This window comes from Poecilia reticulata, chromosome 2, assembly GCF_904066995.2.
Source record: "Poecilia reticulata chromosome 2, P_reticulata-male-v2, whole genome shotgun sequence".
Lineage (NCBI taxonomy): Eukaryota > Metazoa > Chordata > Actinopteri > Cyprinodontiformes > Poeciliidae > Poecilia > Poecilia reticulata.
In genome coordinates this window covers 3,680,782-3,703,220 of record NC_088831.1, presented here as the reverse complement: position 1 = coordinate 3,703,220, position 22,439 = coordinate 3,680,782, and the positions used below count along the sequence as shown (strand labels likewise).

Sequence of the window (22,439 nt, the reverse complement as noted above, 5' to 3'; positions counted from 1 at the left end):
GAACCAATTCCCTGTTTCATTCCTTAAAGGACGTCCTTTAAGATAAAAAAGCATCAGAGCAAAGAGGAAACATTTGGAGCTCATCTGGTTTGCACCTGAAAGCGTTGAGTCACGAAGCAAGGCATAGGAAAGACGCCTCCATGTTTTCACTCAGCTTTGGTTATGAGAAGAGACTGGAGTCAGCATATTTTAACAACTTATAAAAGATATTAACATGCGGTAAAAAAAAAAAAAAAGCGTGTGTTTTTATTTTAGGGTGAATTTAAAACATATGGCATTTGATTCTATTGGATTTGAATTGTCCCCTATCTGAATTTGGACAAGATACGTCTTCAATATATATATTTCTGAGATAAATAAAGAAACCAGCTCTCTGACTATAAGTGACCATGGAAATGCATGTAGTTTTGAAGCCCAAGCATAAAGTCAACTGAAAATGGGATTAAAACTCATCCGGAAAGGATAAATTTGGCACGACTCTTAGAAAACATTAAACATGTTGATTTAAAACAGTTTTTGTAAATGTAGACTCAAGTAGCATTCATGTTCTTGGTAATACGGAGGACGCAAACTGCAAATAGTTATAAGAGATTTTGGAGGTTTTGCTAATTTTAACTGTTTCAAAGACCAAATATACCATTATATACTTTAATATGCATGGTGGAAACAATTTTAGCCCCGTCACTGAAGCATAATGTTTCCATTTCTCTGCCTTTGGGGGTTCAACCAATCAGCACCAAGGAAAAGAAATGGCCTTCCTAGATTGGCTGCTTTTTAAATAGCTTGTCAAGTAGGATGTATGTGTTTCAGCTTCCCAAGCTGCATTTCCTTAGGAATATTTTAGATATGCTGCAGGAAAAAAGCAGCCAGTACAGAGGTTTACTTTAATAATTAAGAGTCACATTCCTCAGAAAAATCCACACATACTGAACTCACTGTACCAAACGAACAGTCCATCCAGCAGACAGACACAAGTAATCACACTCACCTGCACATTTTTCACATTTTTTTTTACCAGACCAGTCACCCAGAAACCATCACCAACACCCCAGCCCCAAATAGCTCATGACTAACGTCTTGGCCTCCTTTAACAACAAGACATTATTGTTTAGGAGAAGCCTACCTGTCGGGAACCCCCCCCCCCACCCACCCACCCCAGACGTTTGGTTGATGGATGAGTCGACTGTCTGGACAGGAAAAACGTGCAGCAGATTCCCAGTACTTCCGGATTGGAGGTAAATCTGACTGCGAAGCCCAACGGATTGTGTAAAAACAAGTAGTGGCAGTGGACGGGGAAGGGGAGAAGTAGAGCTAATTGGGTGTGTGAAAGTGTTGCTTACTTAAAACCATTTCTAAACGTGAACACACCTGATTGACTCATCCGCTCATGCTCCAGTTCCACAGTTGTCCCATACCCCACGCATCATTACACCGCCTTAAAAAGGAGAAGAAAAACACGGCATATCTGGAAGTTCTCACAGCAGATAGTGCTTTGTTCGAGCCGGACCGCCTGGCATTCCTCCAGTCTGTGTTATGGCTGAGCGTCGGCCCTCTAAGGGGTTAAATTTCAGCCCACTTATGAGCAGGCATGTTTCAGAAGCAGCAGAGCAAGAGCCAGCTACACCGCCGAGAAAATCATCCGACAAATATAGAGCAGTTTGACATTCTGCGTTAAACATAATTATAGTAATTGGCACCAGCAGTAGTCAAAACAGAACCCTGGTGGAAAATGCTTAACTGGTGACATCCAGCTCGCCAGAGGGGAGCGATATTCTGGCAAATAATCCTCTGTTGTCTACAAATCTACTTTGAATATGTCATGTAAACTTCAATCCCCCATTTTGGTCAATTACTCACTTTGTGAATTTCTACCAGCTGTGTAAACCAGCCCCAAAAATAGCCAGACGGAGCAAGAGAGGGCTGTTACGTGGAGGGGTTTATCTTGAGTCATCTCCATCGTCGAAGGCTGAACTTTGGTATGTTATTGTTAGGGGTTGGTCCGAGACATTGTAAACACTACATACTTGTTTGAATGTCACCAAAAATGGTTGGAACATATGGATGAAATAACTAAATGAGTCATTATAAGGGATAATTTTGCTTTACTACAACTTTGGTCTTATTTGTTTTGGTGTAGCTTTTGATTCAAAGGGTTAAACTAAAAACATGTACATTATACTGTTTATCTTAAAGTTGAACGCCTGGGAAACGTGAGCTTTACTTGAACCCACAGTGAGTTATGTGATCATGTTTTCAACCAGCAGACAGATGCAGACCTCCAACAGTTTCCAGTCACCTGACATCAGGGAGGAATCACCTGATGCTGCCAGATGTGGAAAAAGCTTCTATTGTGACATGAGAAACAGGGCAAGTAAACCAGAAGGAAGGATGTGTTCTGGAGCCAAACTGGACACCAGCTTGTTTTAGGACCAGGGAAACGTGAACGTCGGGGTCAGATGTTCTGGACACCAGAGTTTACACCCTTATATTGAAGTTTACCCAACTAGCAGGGGAGGGAGACAAGACAGAAGGAAGGATGGATGGATTAACGAATACATGGATGGTAGGACAGATGGTTATTTGGTTCAATAAATGGATGGATGGACAGGGATAGATGGATGGATGGATGGATGGATGGATGGATGGATGGATGGATGGATGGATGGATGGATGGATGGATGGATGGATGGATGGATGGATGGATGGATGTTTCCTGGTATGAGCGGTTCAGATGATATGGATGTTGTGATTCTCTGTGTTTTCATCCCAACAGAAAGTGAACCCAGCACCATGAAGCAACCAGTAAGTCATCCAAGACTCCACCAGTTAAAACGCATCCTGGTCACCTTGTGAAGACAATGTCCACTGTTCAACGACAACCTTCACTTCCTGAATCAAACCATGACCCTAGCCAACAGGACTCTGACCTTGCAGCATTCGCAGCACCTCTACCTGCCTCTTCTCCAGACTCTGATCCTGATGCTGTTTGCCTTCGCTACATGCAAAGACACGACCTGTCAGGGTTAGGGGGGGACGATCAGTCATGGTGGGAGGCATTTGCCAACCTGAGCCGACACGTTGGACCCATGTTCTTCTGGAACTGCATTGTGGGAGGCAGATGTTTAGGGGGGCTTTAATCCAAACATTATTTGCTGCTAAGCACATAATGAGAGAGGAGAAAAGTGCTGGATCTGATGCCTTTTCTGATTCTGCTCAACACCATCTAATTATAAGCTCCATTCTGCTCTGTTAACAGATGAAACTCCACAGTTTGCCTCTAACCCTGCAGGAGTTGCTCAGGCCCCTGCAGAGAGTGTCTGCAGAGGCCCGGATGCGCACGCCATCCCCACGGTCAGAGGCCAGGCAGATCGGAGGTTACGATTTAGGCTTGGACAAGCCATCCCCGTCCCTAATCCTCCTGCAGTGTTATGTAACCACTGTGCTCAGATCCAAACCCTCAACCCAGAACACAGCGTGGGACAAAGGGTCCAGCGAGGCATTTGATGTGTTAGGACATCCAACCTAGCCTGACAGGAAAGCAGAGTTAAAACACTCAGGATGCAAAGAACAGCTTTAGCCCTCAGTGTGAAGACTTTCATCTGCTTTACGCATATAAAGGTTGGGCCTTCACACATCTGTGACCATTCAGTCAGGCCCAGTGCATCAGGCAGCTCCAATTAATCACGAAGAGAACCATAGAAGGTGCCGAGCAGCGGCCTGACCCGAGCACACAGCTGGTTCCTGACCTCCTGCCTCCTACAGCGGGCTCCGTCTGCAGTGCACGGCCAGCGGCAAGACAGAAGCCACATGTCAGCACCTCCAGCCCACACCCACCCACCAACCCACCCATCCACACACACAGACTGAGCCAGGACCAGGCGGAGAGAGCCTTGCCTCACCGCGGCAGAGCATCAATTATTGACGAGCTGAAATGTGATGAGGTTCTGCTGTGAGCAAACAAAGAAACTCTGTCTTCTCCGGACGCCATGTGCCAAAATAATGCTTTACTTCGTGAAAATAAACACTTATAATTACTGTCATGTTGTTAACGCATGCTTAAAAGAACAAGCAGTTTCTGGGCCAGATCCTGCTTTGATTCGGATGCTTGCATGCCTTGTGAACAGCAGCAACAAGGGCCGACTTAACACAACTTGATACCAGGAGGTATGTTTGGACTTGCTGCAGAATGCGGTAGTGCAAGTTGACATCATCACAATCAGAGACGTTTTCCTCCAAAGTCAACAAGATGCTGAGTGCCTGGAGTTTGATAATGTCAGGGTTCCTTGTGAGTATGCCTGGGCACCTTGGCTGTTGTCTGTACACAAGATTTGGTCGCAGATTCTAAAAGATTGATGGTTGCGAGACGAAAGTGCCCCGTTTAGTAGGTCAAACACTAATTCAGCACAAATATCTGAAGCAGCAGAAATCCCTCATGAGGAACCCTCAGAGACTCAGAGGAATGCTTGCGCCGAGCGAGGATTACCCCTTGCCTTTCTGTCTGAGTGTTTTCTCTTTCTCCGAACGGGACCTGACCTCGATTGTCTCCATGCCTCAGATGCATTCCTGTCCAGGAGGAGCAGATGTGCTTTAAACATGGCCTCTACACCCCGTGCCGCCACGCCCTCCTCCAGCCGATCTGTCTCAGACAGTTCGCCTACCAGCAGATCTCGCAGGGGCACATGGATGAACGCACATGTGCAAACACGGTGGCAAAAGACCTGCGAATACTTGCAGGCACACAACTGTAAATCTTTCATGTCCGAGACATTAAAGAGAGATCACGGTGAGCGTTAAAGCTGCACAGATATGAAAGTAGAAGGAGGAAGCCACCAGCCTCAGCCCTCAAAGCCACGCACTCACATTCCTACAGGTTTTGTTTGTCTAAGTCATCCGCTTGTGTCCCACAATGACACATAATTGAGCTTAAGTGACGATCTTGTTGGATAACCATTACCTTGTGATTTAGATGCTTACCTGCATTTTCAAGAGGGGCAATAAAAGTAAAAACAAACATGACAACTTGTGTTGAGGTAGGAGCTCCCGTCACTACAGATTTGTACAGAAAGGCAGCTGCACGCCTCAAGGAGAAGCTCCTCACGAGATGTGACGCCAAGTCGTGTCTGAAGGCAGGAATGTTTGAAGAGGAGCCAAGATGCCACGCTAAGGGCGAGCTGGTGGGAATGTCTCACTTCAGCACCTTTCACGGTGTTGTACTTTCTGTAGAAGAGACCTAGAGAAAGAAGATGAGTACTTCCATCTGAGTAAAAGGGTTTTAGATGCTCTTACATAAGCTGACTTTTCAAAGTAATCCCCTTCTTAAGTTTAATGTCTGATCTGATGGGCAGCACTTGAAACCTAATTAGTCAACAATATCTCTGATTCAGACCTAGCGCTTATTTCATTATTGAACTGTTTTCGAAATGAGCACCAGCACACAGGTCATAAGAAGTGAATTAGGTTAATGGTGCCATAATGACCTGTGGGAAACATTTATTAATGTGCATTTCTTGTGGGGAGTGGAGCCAGTGATGTCTCGGAGCCAACGCCTAATCAGTGTTCAACCACTTCAAAGAGGTTCGAGCGGCAGACCAGAGTTGATTCTGTAAAAACGAAGGATGGTTTTGGTTTCTCACAAACAGACAAACACTTTGATGATTTGTCTCCTTGCATTTCTGCATTTCTGATCAGAAATGCAGAAATGCCAGTTTGTCAGTGACTGCTGATAAACTGGTGTTTATCAGCACCAAAAAACAGAGATAAACTGGTGTTTATCAGCAGTGACTGATAAACACCTCAATATAAGGTTGTAAAAATCCCTTCTTATTTTCACGTGCACTTCATTTAAGGTGTTCAAACCTCTTGGCTCAATCAACAGTAAGTCAAATTATGCATTTGTCATATGGTTTAATCTGATTTGTGATGCCTATAAAAGAAAATGTCATCAATGACCTCCCAAAAAGCACCATAGCATCGTACCGTGTCATTCTGGTATGGTACAACACAGAGTGAATTGATTATAATATCTGTCAAATACTTTTTGCCAGTTGCCCCTAGCAGCAGGCATTTACAAAAGCTAAGACTCATGCACACAAGTGCTTAAAAATGTCCCCCAAATTGCTTCATTTATTGCTGATTTAGGTTGGACACACCAAAGAGATAGTGTGCCGACTTTGATGGATTGCCCAGTAAGTAGGTGTTCTACTGTTCAACATCTTTATTGCTTCACTTCATAAAGTTCTTGGATGTCTAGAAATGACCCAAACTGACCAATAACAGCCACTACCACAAGCACTTCCACAATGTCCAACATTCAAATACCAGCAAGTCTTTACCAGTGAGACACATCCCAACATCCTCTACCTCAAACAAAACAAAGAGTCAAAATCATTAAAGAAAATGCTAAACCAGACACTTCTAGATCTGACTCCACAGTTTCTGTAGCAATGAGGTGACCGGGGCACAGGGACACATTCACTGCCGTAACAGAGAGCTGGAAGGATCTGCTGACTAATGCAGGATGTGCAGGAGCTACAATATTTCACAAAAGCCAAAAGCGTAACCATTTGCAGAGGTGGACAAATGACCGCTTCACACACAATACAGACAAAGGTACAGTAAACAGAAGCAGTTGGCCCAAAGGTCTTTAGCGTTTATTGTTAGCCATCTCTGGATGTTTGTCTGGCTGGTTCACAAAGGTCAGTTTCAGTAGCATCACTTGATTTAGATGTACCATAAAAGGGCTTCTGCTTTCCCTTTGATAAAAGATGTCAACATTCCTGCAGGCAACTCGGTGTTGATGGAGAGATAAAGTACAAGGAATCCTCTCTGCCGTGTTATTTCAGTTGCCGTAGAGTCCTGGCCACTCCGGCATGCTGGTAATCCAGCAGTTAAAAGTCAGTACTCTCGCTGTAATTCACTCTGTCACCAGAAGACCTTATAGACAACATGAGAGGTGTTTGGAAAAGAGTTTTACAGCACAGAAGTTGAGCTTCTCCAGAAGCCCCACTGTCCATTTCCTCTCCAGCTGCGCCAACACCTCCAGCCTCTGGATGCAGCCCTACGGGCTTCTCCAACTATTATCCGATGATTTACGGCGGAGATAGCGGAGAGGTGAGGTTTGTTGACATTCTTGGCCCTGCACGAAGCTAGAACGCAATGCCGACTCCTTTTCCAAGCTCATAAACGGCTCGCTCCGCTGACAGTCTCACAGCGGCAGGAGAGGTAATCCAAAACAAGAGGGAATGCTAAAAAACTTGCATGCTAGAGTGAAAGTGTGTCAACGGGAAGCCTGTGTGTACTAAAACAAGGGCAGCAGCATATTATCTTGTAAACTGCTGGCATGCGAGTATATGACCTAAAAAACAAATCCAGTTTGGGGATTATATATTTTTTTTTCCAAGAGTTGGAACACCATGGGACACATCAACAAAAGCTCTTAGAACAAGAAAAATATAAGTTGGAAATCTGCAAGCAGAGATGCTCAGAGTGTGCTCTATTGTGAAACAAACTGTATTTTAGTTTGATTCTGACAGGAAAGCATGTCATTTAAATGCAGAAAAGCACCTTATTCAAACACTGGGGTAGTTTGGAAACCACAAGAACGCTCTAATGACGGCGTGACTCAACATTCAGCCAGGGTTCCTGGGCAATGCTTTGTCTCCCAGCTAAACAGTCAGTGCATGCAATAAGCCATTGATTGCTAGCAAATAAAAGCCTTTTATTGGTTATAAACTGTGTTGCACCATTAAACTTTACATCTTTGCTGAGTGATTTTACACTAAATTCAGCTAACGGGAGACAAAGAGAGCAGTCATAAGGTAGTGTCTTTTACTTTCTTTCTGCTTTTCCCGACTTGTGACCGTTCACAGAGACACGAAGCACGACGTTTCATCCGGATGATCATTTCTTCTGTCTGTTTGCGTGATAATAAAAATGTAGTCTGGCTTTTTTTTTGTGCTTTTTTTTTTAATCAAGCCTTTGTCTTCAGACGCTGCATTTGCAGAAAGAGAGAGCTCAGCAGAACTGGGCTGCCTTCAGAGATCCCACAAGCAGTTAGTCTGGGAGAGATAAATGTCGAGCAGGGGAGAGGGAGGAATGCATTCAAAGCACCCTTAATTGAGCTGGATGGCCTGCAGTCACACAAGCAGTGTCTCAACAAGGCTCGGTTGGGCTGGTGAGATCCTGAGATTTGCTTCACACGTACACATCATTAAACTAGCTTACGGCTCCCCAGCGCCAGTGAACACAGCAGAGACAGTAGGAATTATATGGGAAAGTTGTCTGGAAGGAGTGTCCTCCCCTTCTCAGTCAGAGCTGGAGTCCTCTGGCTGTCAATGGACGGGAAATGCTCCCATGCCGGGGCCGACTGGGCCAGTCATTGAACGAGGGAACATTCCTTAATAATTCTGTTTGACCTGGACCCAATACGCCGGCTGAGGGCCACCAAATATGGAGCGCCACATACTGGGAGAGGGCCAGAGGGAGGAGGGAGGAAAGTTGGGAAAGTCGGATGTGAAGGAGTGAGAGGCGATGTGATGGACAGGAGTTAGAGGGGTGGAAGTAAATACAATTGAATGCATGATGGGTTGGGATTGCCTTAATCTGGGTTCTTTTCAAGGCTGATGACAATCACCTCCTGAGTGCTGCCAGTGGGCGGCTCCAGGCCCAGTCTGAAACTTTTCACATCTATATCTTTACAAGGAAAGTGGTGTGATCTTGCTGAACCATAAAATATCAAGGTTATAAATGGCTACCCATATAAATAATTCACTTTTTTTTATTTTATTTTATGACCACTTTTTACACTTTGTGTAACAGTTCTTGGGGGTACATAATCGGTTCACGGAGATTTTCCTCTACTGGTGGTGTACAACTTCAAATAAGGTCTTGACCCAAATTTTGGGAGCCATTACTGTTACACACACGCTGCAGTTTTCATATGACATCAGCACAGCGGTGGGAAATGCTTCTGTGGACAAACAGCTACACGTCTGCGTAGTCGGGATGGAGAGAATTACAGTTTTAATTCTATAAAATCAAATCCCTCCACTTGGCAATCCTCTTATCCAGTAATCCCCAGGTAGGTTTCAGAGAGCGGCCGGCTCAAACTGCCCATCCTTCCAACACATCTGCCCTGGTGGCAGGGTGATATCGACGGCCTGCTGCTCTGCTCCAAATAAAGGCTTTAACTGGTCCACCAATGCCAAACTCAAGCCCAGGCTGCCTAGAGTACTAGAGAGTGAAGTGGCTTTATATAGGGAATGAATTATTGAGTTTGAATGATAATTTGCATTAAATATGCCTAATAGACTGCAGATTAGTTGAAACCTGAGGCCAGAATCTAGAGAAAATATGAAACATAACAAAATAATATAAATATTTGATATAATTGTGGTCGTTCTTTCATGGCTGGCACAACTAGCAATGATACAATAAAGCTCCAACTTGTTGTTTACTATTTACAGTTGGTAAATTACAATTTTTAATAACTGAAGCTACTTTAATAACTAAGTGTTACTTCTGGCAAAATCAGATGGCTACAATTAGCACTAGGTGATTGCAACTATTTACAATATGTCCTGTTAAGCTGCTATGACAAAATTATTCATGTCAGCAATTTGATAGCAGCTTTATGTGCATGTTATCCTCTAAACTTGAGAAAAATGAAGCTGATTTGGAGGAACTTCAATTGTTGTCACGTCTCTGAAGCTTGTGTTGCTTTCAATGTGCTTAGAGTGTAAATGTTGACATAAATGGAGAGCAGCTCACCGTGTTCTCCTGGATCATGACCGAGGATGGTACTTTAGCACGATGTTAGCATCCGTTTAATCTGTTATTGTGTTTTAATCATTAAAGGATCAGCCAACAGACTGGGAAAGACGTTTCAACCTTTTATTAATGTAAGTTGATATCAAAATGCTCAAAGTTTGAGGAGATATTGGGATCTATTAGCAATATTTGTTAACTATTAGAGATGGCTACGACATATACTACAAACTTTATAAAAAAAATGTTAGGTTTGATTAGCAATGACTGCTAATCACTAATCACTACTATTTGATGCCAAATTTGTTTTCGTTTTAATTTTATTTTGGTTGTTTGACAGATAAAAACAAAATTTTTCTTTCTAGAAGTTAACAGGGAGAACGTTCATGGCTGACAGGTGAAGGGCATCCCACACATGGCTCCTCTTGTGAAGAGAAGCACCAGTTCCAAGCTACAAAAACAACCTAACGCCATCTAAAAAAAAAACACCACAGAATGGCATTTGTGTCTGGCGTGTTGTCAACACCAGCCTGGGAGTCTAGATACCTCCCATACTCTCCCATGCCCTTATTTCTACACTCCCTCACAGTTCTGTTTTTAGAGATAACACAGTCAGCCAAAAATATCAAGACGGAGTCCAGGATCCTACTCTGCTATCCTTGGTGTGTTTGGCTACGAGCATCCCATCCCGCTGAGTCTGAGGGAAGACTTCACGTCACGCTACATTAATTCAGGAAAAAAGTTCATGAGATGACCATTACAGAGGGACCATCATCATGCACAGTCCCAGCCATTTACCAGTACACACACCCTGTTCAGATGCTGTCATTTCACTGTGGGATTAGTGGGCCGGATTGAAAAACTTAATCTGCCTCATAGAGAGTGGAAGGGAAACAAAAGGAGCAGAAGGAAGGGAAACGTGCATTGTGCATTCCTGCAGATTAAAATCAGCTGCAATGACTGATTGTCTTTCTTAAAGAGAGCTGCTTCCTTCTGCTATCAATCAGAAGCGAAGGAGTTTAACCCGACCCCACACTGTCGCAACAAGACCAGCCCCCCCCCCCCACAAATGGATAACAGCGATCATTCTGAGTGAAATATGCAGAATGAGACTCATGTGCTCCTCTGACTGTGCAGCATCGACCTACATGGCAGTAAACTCTAGCTGTTGCGTTTCCCGTAACGCAGTTCAGTCATGCCATGTGTGCTGATGACAGTGGGCTCCTTACCCTGCTGGAGAGGCAGCATCCTGGTGCATTCAGAGGACACGCATGGTAATCCAGCAGCACGCTCTGCTCCTGCTCTGCAGCTGCTCCCCACCGATCCGCAGATGATAAAGTTTACATCCACAATGCAGCGTCTCTCCTCTGATGTCCTCTGCCCTCCCCGTCTCCCACAGTCTGCCGGTGGAGAACGACTTTCCTCGACTCTCCTCTCTGCTGCTAACACACTCCCCCTTCAACGCCAAGCGCCGTCCCTCCACCCGCCCATCCAGCCTGCTGCCTCTATCTTTCCTCTCTGAATATTTTTCTCCTCAGTCCATCTCCTGCTCCGCTCTCATTCTGCGTCTGCCTCGGACTGCGGAGACTGCGTCCCTCCTCTCCGGGCTTACAGGACGTCTGACATGTGTTCAGGGAGAGGGCTACCGCTCCACTGCCCCTCCGAAGGTGGCTCTGTCCTCAGGGGAGGAGAAGCCAGGTCGGGGTGGGGGTTGAACACAGAGGGAGGAGTTTTTTAGGGGTGACAGCAGTGTGAAGGGGGTGGGGGGGCTTAAACTCCAAATAGGGGACATGAAGAGACGAACAGCAGCCAGCTTGTAATGTTCAACTCAAGAGTCTCAGCCTCAACATTGGCCTCGTTTACTAATGATTCCAACCTTTATATGCCTTTATGTGTCTGTAAGCCTGTGTAAATAAAGATGCTGGAAGGTTGTTCCTCCGGATCTGTTGAGTTCCTGTTCTCAGGTTGTTCGGATCATGCCCTTGTTCTGCTTTCTAGTCTGCTTGATTCCTGTTTTACTTTGGTACATCAGGTTTTTTTGGTTTCAACTCAGACGGTTTCACTTCGTCTTTTGTTCATCAGGTTTCCTTCCTTTGTGAGTTTTACTGGAGGAAGCCAGTTTCCATCCTGGACGAGTATGCCACGACCAAATTGATTGCATAGACTGAACTATCTTGAGAATAATGCTAGAAACTAATAGATCTTTGCACTTTGGCAAGTAGCCTATGACGATCCCCTAATGCTAACCCACCCAGAGATAGATGTGGTTTATGAAGTCCTGTTCAATGTTGTCAGAAAAAAAGAAAAAAAAAAAGGAAATGCATCATCGTCAGATGTTGGCAGTACACATGACTGTGATAAACAGAAAGCAGAGGCTGCTTAACAGCGTGGACTAAATATCTCAGAGTCCTCCGCTCTAAGCTGGAGGTTTAGATGTAGAAATTTCCGAGCGCTTGGTGCCTTTGGTAAGGCACAGACCCACCAGTAGATAGGAGGGTTTGCACATTGGAATGCAATGCATTTTGTTTTGTTTTGTTTGTTTTTTTGCAGAGAAAATGTTGATGGAGCCATGGCTGGTGTTGCCATCATGTGAAAAGGCATTTGAAGGTTAAAGTGCCAGAAAATTCTTTACAGTTTTCAGTTTTTTACTGATCTGTTGATGTCAGAGCTGCAGATGAGGCTTTAAATGTCTTTTACAGTACTGACTACTCCACCCAGCCTCATGGCCTCAGGTTGAGTGTAGACAAGACACAAAACATACAGTTCACAAGCCTTTGTTTATCCTCGAAGTGTTCAGGCTGAACAGGTTTGGGGCTTTAAGTATATTAGCTTAAAGGTGGAAGAGAAAAAGAACAGCAAAGAGACACTGCTGATTTGAACGTATGCATGTGTACAACAGTACATGTGGAAGACGTCCAGTATTTTCTTTTCTGATGGAACCATATCGCATTGAACTTTGGGTTGAAACGTCCAGTGATTGCTAACTGGGTCAAATGCAGACATACGAGTGTCAGATGCAACTCTAGATCTGAGTTTGGTCTCGGCTTAGCACTATCTTACAATGTGACAGTTTTAGTGTAGTTTAAGAAAATTTACTGGGTATGTTCAGAAAAAAATTTGTATATTTGGGCAAAGTTGGACAGCGATCTTTTTTTATTTCCTTAAAATTCTAGGGATAACAAATAAAACTATCACCACATCGTGGGAACATTTTGGTAGAAAAAGCACAAAATCAGGCCAAGAAATAGATAATAATGATTTTAGGACAGCTCTTGGAAATATCAAGTTTCAAATCAATCTCCAGTTTTATGACCAGTTATGAGGCGGCCTTGAGGGGCCAAAGAAGACGAACAGTTCCAAACAACGCAAAGCTCCAGCTTTACTAATTCCAGTGTCAGGTAGGTGAGGCGGTTTCAGGCTGTTAAATGATCTGACAGGCACCTTGTCTGAAGCAAACACCGAGCTTTGGGCTGAGCACCACCACACAAAAAGAAGGCAGTGACGAGGGAACAGATAGGGACAACCGAGGAAGAGGTCGAGATCAAGGGAGCGAAGGCCAGAAAGGACAGACAGAAGTGCTTGGGTCTGCCTGGGTTGAGTAGCTCCAGCCCATCTGCCACAATCACAATCAGTCTCAGCTGAACGACTGTGACAAACTGCAGCCTGGAGCCAGCAGTTTCTACCACGCAGGACGCCTACAAGAGCCCAGGGACAGGAGGAGAGGGGGATGAAGAGGCAAGTGAGTCAGGGAAGAGGATAGAGGGGGGTGGCTTCCATTGTCTGCTCCCCAATAGGACCAGTGAGAGAGGGGGCCGGCCACCGGACGGGTGAAAGGGAATTAAAAGGGTCTGGGTGACAGGAGCGCTCGGCTAAAAGGGGAGAATGAAAGGATGGGGCTGACTTAGAGCCCCACATTCACTGTCACTAATGTCTTCAATGAACAATGACACCAACCATGAGAGAAGGAGCGGGAGGAGTAGGGAACCCTCCACGGTGGAAAGGTACACCAGCTTTAACGACCGACGAATGATCAAAAAGTTCTGTCGCGTTTGCTTTCAGATTAAGCCATTCATCATCATAAAACCCAAAGATTCATGATGCCTGATTATTGCGGACGTGACCAAAGATGCCATGTAATTGTGTAAATCATATGCCCAGCTGGTTTGGTGAAGGGAAATCTGAATATAGAGCAAGCATGATGTGATTTTCAGAGCAGGTGGTCACCAATTAGACACCATTGTCCCATCGGAGTAAGAAAGACAAATGGAGGACTGAGTCAGCACTAACATATATAAATGCATCATAATGAAGAAATATTGAAGGGGGTCTTCCACTCTAATTTGATCAAAAATGAGCAGAGATTTGTTGAGCAATGGCTCTGGTCTGCAGAGCGACAAAGACACTTCCATGGATCAGGGTTGGGATTAGGAGTGAGTGTGTGGGTTTACACTGGAAATGCTAAAGTAATGAGCGGCTTCGTGCATATAAGCGCTACTAAAGCCTCGGCATGGAGTGGCTGCATTGGTGTGCTGGTTGTGGTTTTGTTTAGTCAACAGTAAAGCAGCGTAACAATACGAGTCCACGCCGATCCTGCAGCGTCTCTGATGTGTGCGCCGAGTGATCTGCTGAGCTCATTAAGGCTCCGCTTATTGCTCTGCCAGGGGTGTCGGTGACAGATTCCACTGTTTGGAAACACATGGCCGCCCACACAGCCAGCCTGGCTCCACCACTGTCACACACACCCACACACGCAGACTGAGGCCAGCATTCCACATGGACGAGGTACAGGGAAAGAGGCAGGACGGTGCTGGGACAGTGACTGGAGGACTGATATGAACTTGTAATGTTGCGGAGGGTGGTCTGAGGTAATGGGACGCTGGTCATGGGGGTGTGTGACTGTGAACGAGCAAGTATCAGCACCTTCGAACCAGTGAAAGCGGTCTTTCTGCATGGAGCTGGCATGTTCTCCCATGACTGCTAGCTTAGTTGGTCTCTACATTGTCCTTAGTTGAGAGTGTGTCTCTACGATGGACTAGCAACCTATCCAGAGTGTACCCCATCTTTCGTCCGATGATCTCTGGAGATAGGTACCATGACCCTGAATGGACAATTGGGTATGGTTGTACCATATGTCGATATTGTTGATTTCCAAAACTATGCCTAAGACTTGAGTTGTCAATAAAATGTTCATATGTTGCTAAGCAGGCACACAACCTTGTTATCTTCTGTATTCTGCGTTTGGTTGAAGTGAAGAAAAGGGTAACACTTTATTTGAAGGGGGGTGAATAAGACTGTCATGACACTTTCATAAGCATGACATAACACATGTCGAACATGAATAAGCCTTCATGAATATTTATGACTGTTGTCATAAAGCGTCATTCGGTAAATTACGACACTTTTAATACAAAGTTGACATTATTCAAAATGTCTTTGTTATGACAATTTGACATTAACCAAGAAATTATTACTGTTTAAACTTTACCTTTAATAACATAAAGTTATCTAATTTTTAAAGTGCAATCAGTAATACTATTATAACAAATTTATAACAGTAATGATTTCTTGGTTTATGTCAAGTTGTCAGACATTTTGAATAATGTTAACTTTGTATTAAAAGTGTCGTAATTTACCAAATGACGCTTTATGACAACAGTCATAAATATTCATGAAGGCTTATTCATGTTCATGACAGGTGTTATGTCATGTTTATGACGGTGTCATGTCAGTCTTATTCACCCCCCTTCAAATAAAGTGTTACCAAGAAAAGTTTAAAACTTTCACCCAACATCCTGCTGACTGAGACGTATTTTCCTCAATGGCATTAATCTCCTGTAGCTTGATCACAGATGAGTGATTCTCCCATCCCCCGGTTTGATATCTCTGTCAAGGTGTGTGTTCTCACTCAGATATTCATCACTCAGGAGGAGAGCAGAGTCCTTTGTTTGGCACCCCAAAGATGATTCTGACAACAATTTGTGATAAAGGAAGAGGTAACCTGTGGTTTCAATCCATTCAGGAGATATGGAGCTGTCAGGCAGAGAGGAGTTTAGGGGGAGAAGGGATGGGAGTTATGTCTACATCAAGACAAGCCGAGGAAATGCCAGACTTTGGAGAGGCAGCATGTTTGTTTACCCAACAGAAGGAAAAACGCTAAACATCCAGACTGATGCAAATTCTAAGATATCTGGCGGAGCCCCTCCAGAGATCGCCGCATGCGTGTTCATGAGCGGCTGAATTTGTGTGTGTGGTAACTTCTTTGTGGCAAGTTGAAGTGTGTGGTACGAGGAAGGCGATAATGCGCTCCGGTCATGTTTCATTAAGCAGGGTGATGGGGGGCCGGGATGAGGCAGAGGATGACGGAGGTCCAGCGAGACTCTGTCTTCCTCTGCCTGGATCTCAGGAAATGCCTTGAGTCATTAATGGCTGGGAGGAGATGGATTAACACGGATACAGCTAATCTCTAATTTAACTTGGATATCTTGAGGATTCCTAATTCCTGCTGTAGTTATATGTAACAGAGAGTGAGAGGAACCACAGTCTGGATTGGACTATGAAGAGGCCTGAAAGGGGCAGTATGTTAGACACCTGAACTTTATACGACTTAAACAAAGGAATCTTTTAAAGTTCAAAAGATTTGTGTTGGATTTCTACGCAAACAAATAATATGCAATTATTGGTCCATAGCCCCTCCTTTATTTAACACCAAGAGCATCAGATGTGACAAAGTCAACCTTTCAGGGAATACCACAAACCTCTTCACCAGGTTGTACTTTTGTAGTTCAGGCTTTTTTGTACCCAAACCTTTGCAGCTATGTCCAATTTCAGCTTAATTTTGTGTCAATTCTTACCTTCCTTGTGGACATTTCATCCCCTTTAGAGTAGTGTTTTCTAACCCCGGTCCTTAATCGCAAACATGCCCTGCATATTTTAGATGTTTCATTGGTTTGAGACACATGATTCAGATAATTGCAGTTCAATAAAAGCCTGTTAAAAAGCTATCAATTTGAATTGTGTATGACTGAAGCAGAGAAACATGTAACATTGCTGGGCAATGTGACATGAGGACTAGAGTTGGGAAACTCTGCCTTAGAGAACCTCTCTAACCTCCCTATAATCTGGTATGTTAAAGGACTCAAAGTGTAAAATAATAAAGTCAACAGAACAATTATTAAACAAGAGTCACAAACTTTCAGAAACTAGAGTTATTCTACCAAAAGAAGAGTCAGTAAAACCTGTTTTCATTCTTCACCTTTTCCCAACCATTTTGTTGTTGATTTCACACATTTTCAGCCTCTTCCTGTTTCCAATGAGAGCCTGGGGGGCCCTGGGGTGGCCCTGAGCCTGAATAGCGAGGATGCAGCCACTGTGACTCCCACCAGCCAAAACTATCAACAAGAACAGCACACGCGCTGGATCCTGCTTATCACACACTGAGGATGTTTTTACAGAACACCCATCGGTCCAAACAGCTGCTTCAGCTTCAATAGGCCTCATACACGAGCACCCAAATCAGAGGATCTCAGGTTAATAGAGTGTTGAGGCAAACCTGCATTCAGCCAGACACACTGTCTGAAATCAGATTAAAACTTTGCCATTCTCCATTAGTGTCATTAAAGTGCAAATTCTTCCCACAAGACATCAAACAAGCAGCTGATAACTCACTTTAAGGAAACCCAACAACTGTAATTACAGCAGGGATTAAACAAAAGCCCAGTGGAAAAAAAAAAGAAAAAAGAAACAGCTCTTGAACACGGCTAATTTCTTCCAGGAATGCAGACAATGCTCTATTGAGTCCTAAATCCGACAAAAACATGTCGCAAGTTGTTTCGAACCCAACGTATAGAAGCTGCGAAACCACTAATCACAAAGGTTTTTTTCTGTCTGGGAAACAACGGAGCACACACATCTTTACATGACTGCAGTTCAACAGACCTGGCTTTACTCTAGGCACTTGTTGTAATTTCCTCTAAACTAACCCACAAGTTCGTACATTAGTAAGAAAAATAACACTTGGGGAAACAGACTGAAACATTTTCTCATTTAATTATGAATCAGATTCCATAAAACCAGTTGGTTTTCTGGGCCATAGAAAGTACTATTGGCTCAGTTGCCATGATTAACTGGAAAAAAATATAAATGAAGCTAATGCACCAATGAACTTTTATACTTCAAGGATTTTGTTGTAGAAAATACCAAGACTGGAAATACAACCTGAGAAGCTGGGATACCTACCTGACGCGCTATTGGCTGGTGTTCTCTAAGCAGCCAATCCAGGAGCTGCATTCATTTTTCTTAGTGCTGATTGGCTGAACCCCATATGGAGATAAGGACAACTGCATATGTTAGCTTTTACTAAGCCTTTTTCCACAGTGTGTTATTGAATATTAAGATATAATTGGTGTTTGAACTGTTAAAATATGCAGTTAGACGTGATTTTGAGGCTGTTTGTATACTTAAGTAACAAGGACGTAAAGGACTGTAAAGCTCAATGTCAGCAGAAACATCCACACACACTGGATGTTTATTCACTTTTATTGAAGGAAAAATCAACATGGTTGTCAGCTTTGGACATATTATATTAAAATAACAATCTGTAGAGTCATAATTTCTAAACCCATGTTGCCAAATTAACCTTATTTTGATCAGTTATATGTTTAAGAATGGTTTTTGAGTTAGTTTGCTACAAATGTAGGGAAATTGAGTTGATTTTAACATCAGTGTTATGAAGCCCGGTATAAAAGACAACTGAGCAAGCAGTTATCAGTCTGAATGATTTTATCTTTTTTCTTGTTTTTAAATGAATATTTAACAAATCTTTAATAAACCAAATGGAGTGGTGTGTTTGTGTGTTGGGGAGAGGTAGCGGCATGCATGGGAATGCCAGCCCTGCCTCTGAGGACGACATTGAAGGATCATCAGTAAAAGGCTTCATTAAGCTGTTCGATTAACCTCTGCCTCTCCAGAGCGCCGTTAAAAGCGAAGCGGCACTCTGACGGCGCCCAGACGCCGCCCATGAATCCTCGGCTGGCAGCATTTACCGCCGAGGAGTGGGCTGGAGGGCGAGCAGACCCCAGGCTAGCTGCAGCCGCAGCTAAACGGTAGCTGGCGTTAATTAGAGGAGGCGAACACTGCTTCAAATTTAGCACCCACAAGCTTTAATCAAGCTTTTCATTAGGAAAAACCCAGAGAGGTTCCTCCAGCAGCGGAAACGACTTCCTGTGACTGTTCCTGGCAGATATCCGGGCTGGGCCGTAAAGCGACCTCCAGCAGACGGGTTACACACACTTCCCAGGCCACAGCGACGCTCTGGGAGCAGGGCTGCTCCTCACAGCCCAGTGGGACCAAACCAGATCAGACAACTCATCTAGCTAAAGCAGTAAGCGCCCGGCGGTTGCCACGGCAATGCACAAGTCCTGGTGGGGAACCCGGTCTTTATCAGAACCGGCCACGGAGTCGACTTATGAACCTTTCATCTGACTTAAACTGCCCCCCTGAAACACTAGTCATACTATATGCTCCCACATAGACATGTTTTACTCAAATTCTAGCTTAATTTTCTGACTTTTATTCATAAAAGGAGATCTATTAAGCAAATGTACATTTTGAATGTCCCTACATTTGGATTTCTGCTGCCTCCATATGCTAATTAATGCCCAAGCATTAATTAGCAATCAAAAAGACAAAATCAGGCAACATCTCTGGCAATAAGTTCATGTTTTTGTGGGTGTTTGGAAAATACATTTTTAAAAATTTCAAGAATGTAACATCACAAATCAGCAAACACAGCCTGTCACCTAACAACACGGTTGTTCAACTGGTTTCGTATGCGCTGCTGGAAAAGACGCAAGTTTTGTTGTCAACTTGCCATGCTGCATTCTGGTTGGCTGTGCAGGAGGCTCCACTTCTGCTTTTCAAATATGAATACTTGTATAATTGTGATTCTCTTTGCAGCTTTTTTCACAAACAAGTGTTAACACTGAGTTGGGGGCGTGGCCAGAAGCAGCTTATTTGGATTTAACTGGGCAGAAGGCCATTAAACAGCTCAACAGAGGCAGAACTCAGCAGACTGAAATCTCATGATCTAAGAATGATTTTGTGGAAAAAAAATGTAACAAACCTGTTTTGACAGCCCTATTATAATTTGTAATAGGCCACCTCTAAGAAAATGTGAAATTCATGTTTTATTTTCAAATTGCTCTCCTTTGACAGGCTGATAACTGATAACTCATAACTCAAAAGCTGATGTGAGTTTCTATGTGTTTGTGTGGCGCAGTAAGACGAGTAGAGACTGGATCGAGGTAATTAGTGTTGATTAAAACGATTATGGCCTGAAAACTCCTGGATTAAGAGATTAAAGGTTCTGTGAGAATTTGGGTCAGAAGTGGAACCAGCTCTGGTTCTGACCAGAACAGGATGAATGAGCTGAAATATTGATCTGTTTGACACCAAATGTGTCTAGTTTCACCTATAATCCCTGTTGGAAGCACCTCTGAACATGATAGATAGATTATTGATCAGCAGATGCATTCTCTTTGTGTTTGGGCTGCAGCTGGCTGCATTTCCAGCTGAGGCCCCAGTCCGCCAAGTATCCGTTCTGCTCTGCTAGGTGTGGAGGAGGTCAAAGGTGAATGCCATCTGAGAACCGGGCAGGTGAGAGCCCGACCCGGCAGCGCCGGAGCCGCTGACCCACTAAAAACCAGGTCAGAACCAGGAGCCTTCTCAGAGCGGGGACACACCAGCGGAGGAAAATATCCAATCTGCATTGTTTTAATCCACTGAAGATTACACAGTCACGGTGGCTTGACGCAGCAGCCTGCCAGAAAGAGGTCATCCCGGCCCGTCATGCTTTTCAACCATGCTGGGGCTTCCATATGCGTCTGTCACTCAGCACGAGTCTCCAACAATCACAATGCGTCCGTCAGAAACTCAAGACAGCAAAGACAAATGTCATCGTTTTGCAGTTAACTAGAGCAAACGCATGATGAATACCCACAATCCCCGGCGCAATCTTCCTTGGATGTTTTGTCTGATGTTGCCAAATTTGGATCTTCTCCGTCTGACGTTGACACGTCACCGTGGAGCTTTTGTGCATCTGACGAGGACGTGAATGGAGGGGCGGGAGAGGCCCAGATGGGTCCCACTGGGGTTTTGTTCTCCATCAAGCAGCAATGCAGAGAATCGGTCTGAACAGGCTTCACGGCAGAAGAGACGGCGCAGATGTTCTCCATGCTCAGTCAGAACTAAAGGAAGGGACGCTAACAGGGATAACACCTACAAACTGTCCATTTCCCTGGAAATCTGGAATTTCTTTGCTAAAACCAGAAATTAAACCAACTCCATGACTGTTTCTAGTCCTAAAGTTGATCAACAATTAGCATCAGGAAAGGAACCAACTCTGAATTCTCTCCTGGAAATCTAGAACTAAAGTTATGCAAACCAAATAAAAGAAGCAACACTGCAACTTCCCCTGGAAATCCAGACTTCCTGTAGATGTCAAGGTAAAGTACCATAAAAATGGAACCAATTATTTAAAAGTTTTAAAGTTAAGTGGACAAAGGTTCCAGAAAATGAGCAATACTAGAACACTGCATGGAAAAGTTTGCAATTTCTCCTAGTTATCTATCTTACTAAGCATCTATGGTTGCATCAACCTAAGTTACAGAAAAGATAACTAATCTGCAATAACTCCTGGAAATATGCATTTTATTTAGGTATAAAGTTGCTTAAACTGAAGTACCACGAAAAACTCAGAAATTTCTTTGAACAATCTGCCTTAAACTAAAGGAAAATGTACAATTCTCCTAGAAATCGATCAAGGCAAACATAGCAGAAAATGGAAACAATTCTAAAATATCTCCAGAAAATCTTGAGTTTTTAGATGTGAAGTTGTGAAAAAAGCCCCAGAAAAAGAAACCAACTCAGACATTTTTTCTTGAAATGTTTTGCTGAATAAAATTTGGTGAATAAAAGACTAGTTTCTCCAAGAAATCTACAGTCTCGATTTAAAGTTGCTTAAACCAGAGTACTATAAAAATGAATTTGCTCCATGATTTCTCATGAAAATGTAGATTTCTCCCAGATCTGAAGTTGTGTAAAGTCATAATCACCTAATGGGTGTTGTCTACTAAGTGTGAAAGTGGCCAATAATACAGCACAATGAGTGACATGAATGCCCCAGGTCAAAAGGTCGTGGCAGAAGGATGCGGGGAACTGGAGGAATGCGAGGGCTTCTCTTTCAGCCCTTGACGGATTGATGGGGCCCATATTCCTAGGGGTGGAGAGAGACATGGACAGCGTAGAGCAAAGTGCTGCCTAATGAGGGAAGAGGCTTTCTTTTTCACACGACGTTGTGTTTTTGCTGAACAAAGGCCTTTGTGAAGTCATTCATCAGCGTCACTCCGTCTGAATCAAACAGCGCCGGAGAAGAAACGGGAACAAACCCATCGTGGTTGGTATGTTCTGTTTTTTCTAAAAGCTGTGCATCAAAGACTCGTGGCTTTCAAAGCGACATCAGTGGGTTTGTTTACTACCTCCGATATGATTGCATCTCAGGAGCGCAGAATCTCCTTACAGAGGTGTCTGCCACCGCACTCTGAAAGACAAAAGCAGCTTTGTAGATAGCGCTTCCCTTTAGGCAAACCAGTTTAGTCATGCTATGTCAAACAGCACCA

The 22,439-nt window shown here is 43.8% G+C and overlaps 1 protein-coding gene across 4 annotated transcripts in view; it reads right to left on the bottom strand.

Annotated features, from left to right (window-relative positions):
• The window catches only part of LOC103473550 (nck-associated protein 5-like), a 137,539-nt gene that overhangs the window by 63,888 nt on the left and 51,212 nt on the right, over window positions 1–22,439 (bottom strand). Inside the window, exon 1 of one of the 4 annotated variants that reach the window (XM_008423886.3) lies at window positions 10,995–11,409. The exons of the other annotated variants lie outside the window; for them this stretch is intronic. Within the exon in view, the coding sequence (XP_008422108.2) occupies window positions 10,995–11,023 (29 nt within the window). The 5' untranslated portion in view covers window positions 11,024–11,409. Of the gene's footprint in view, window positions 1–10,994; window positions 11,410–22,439 lie in introns of those variants that run through there. 4 annotated transcript variants of the gene reach the window in all.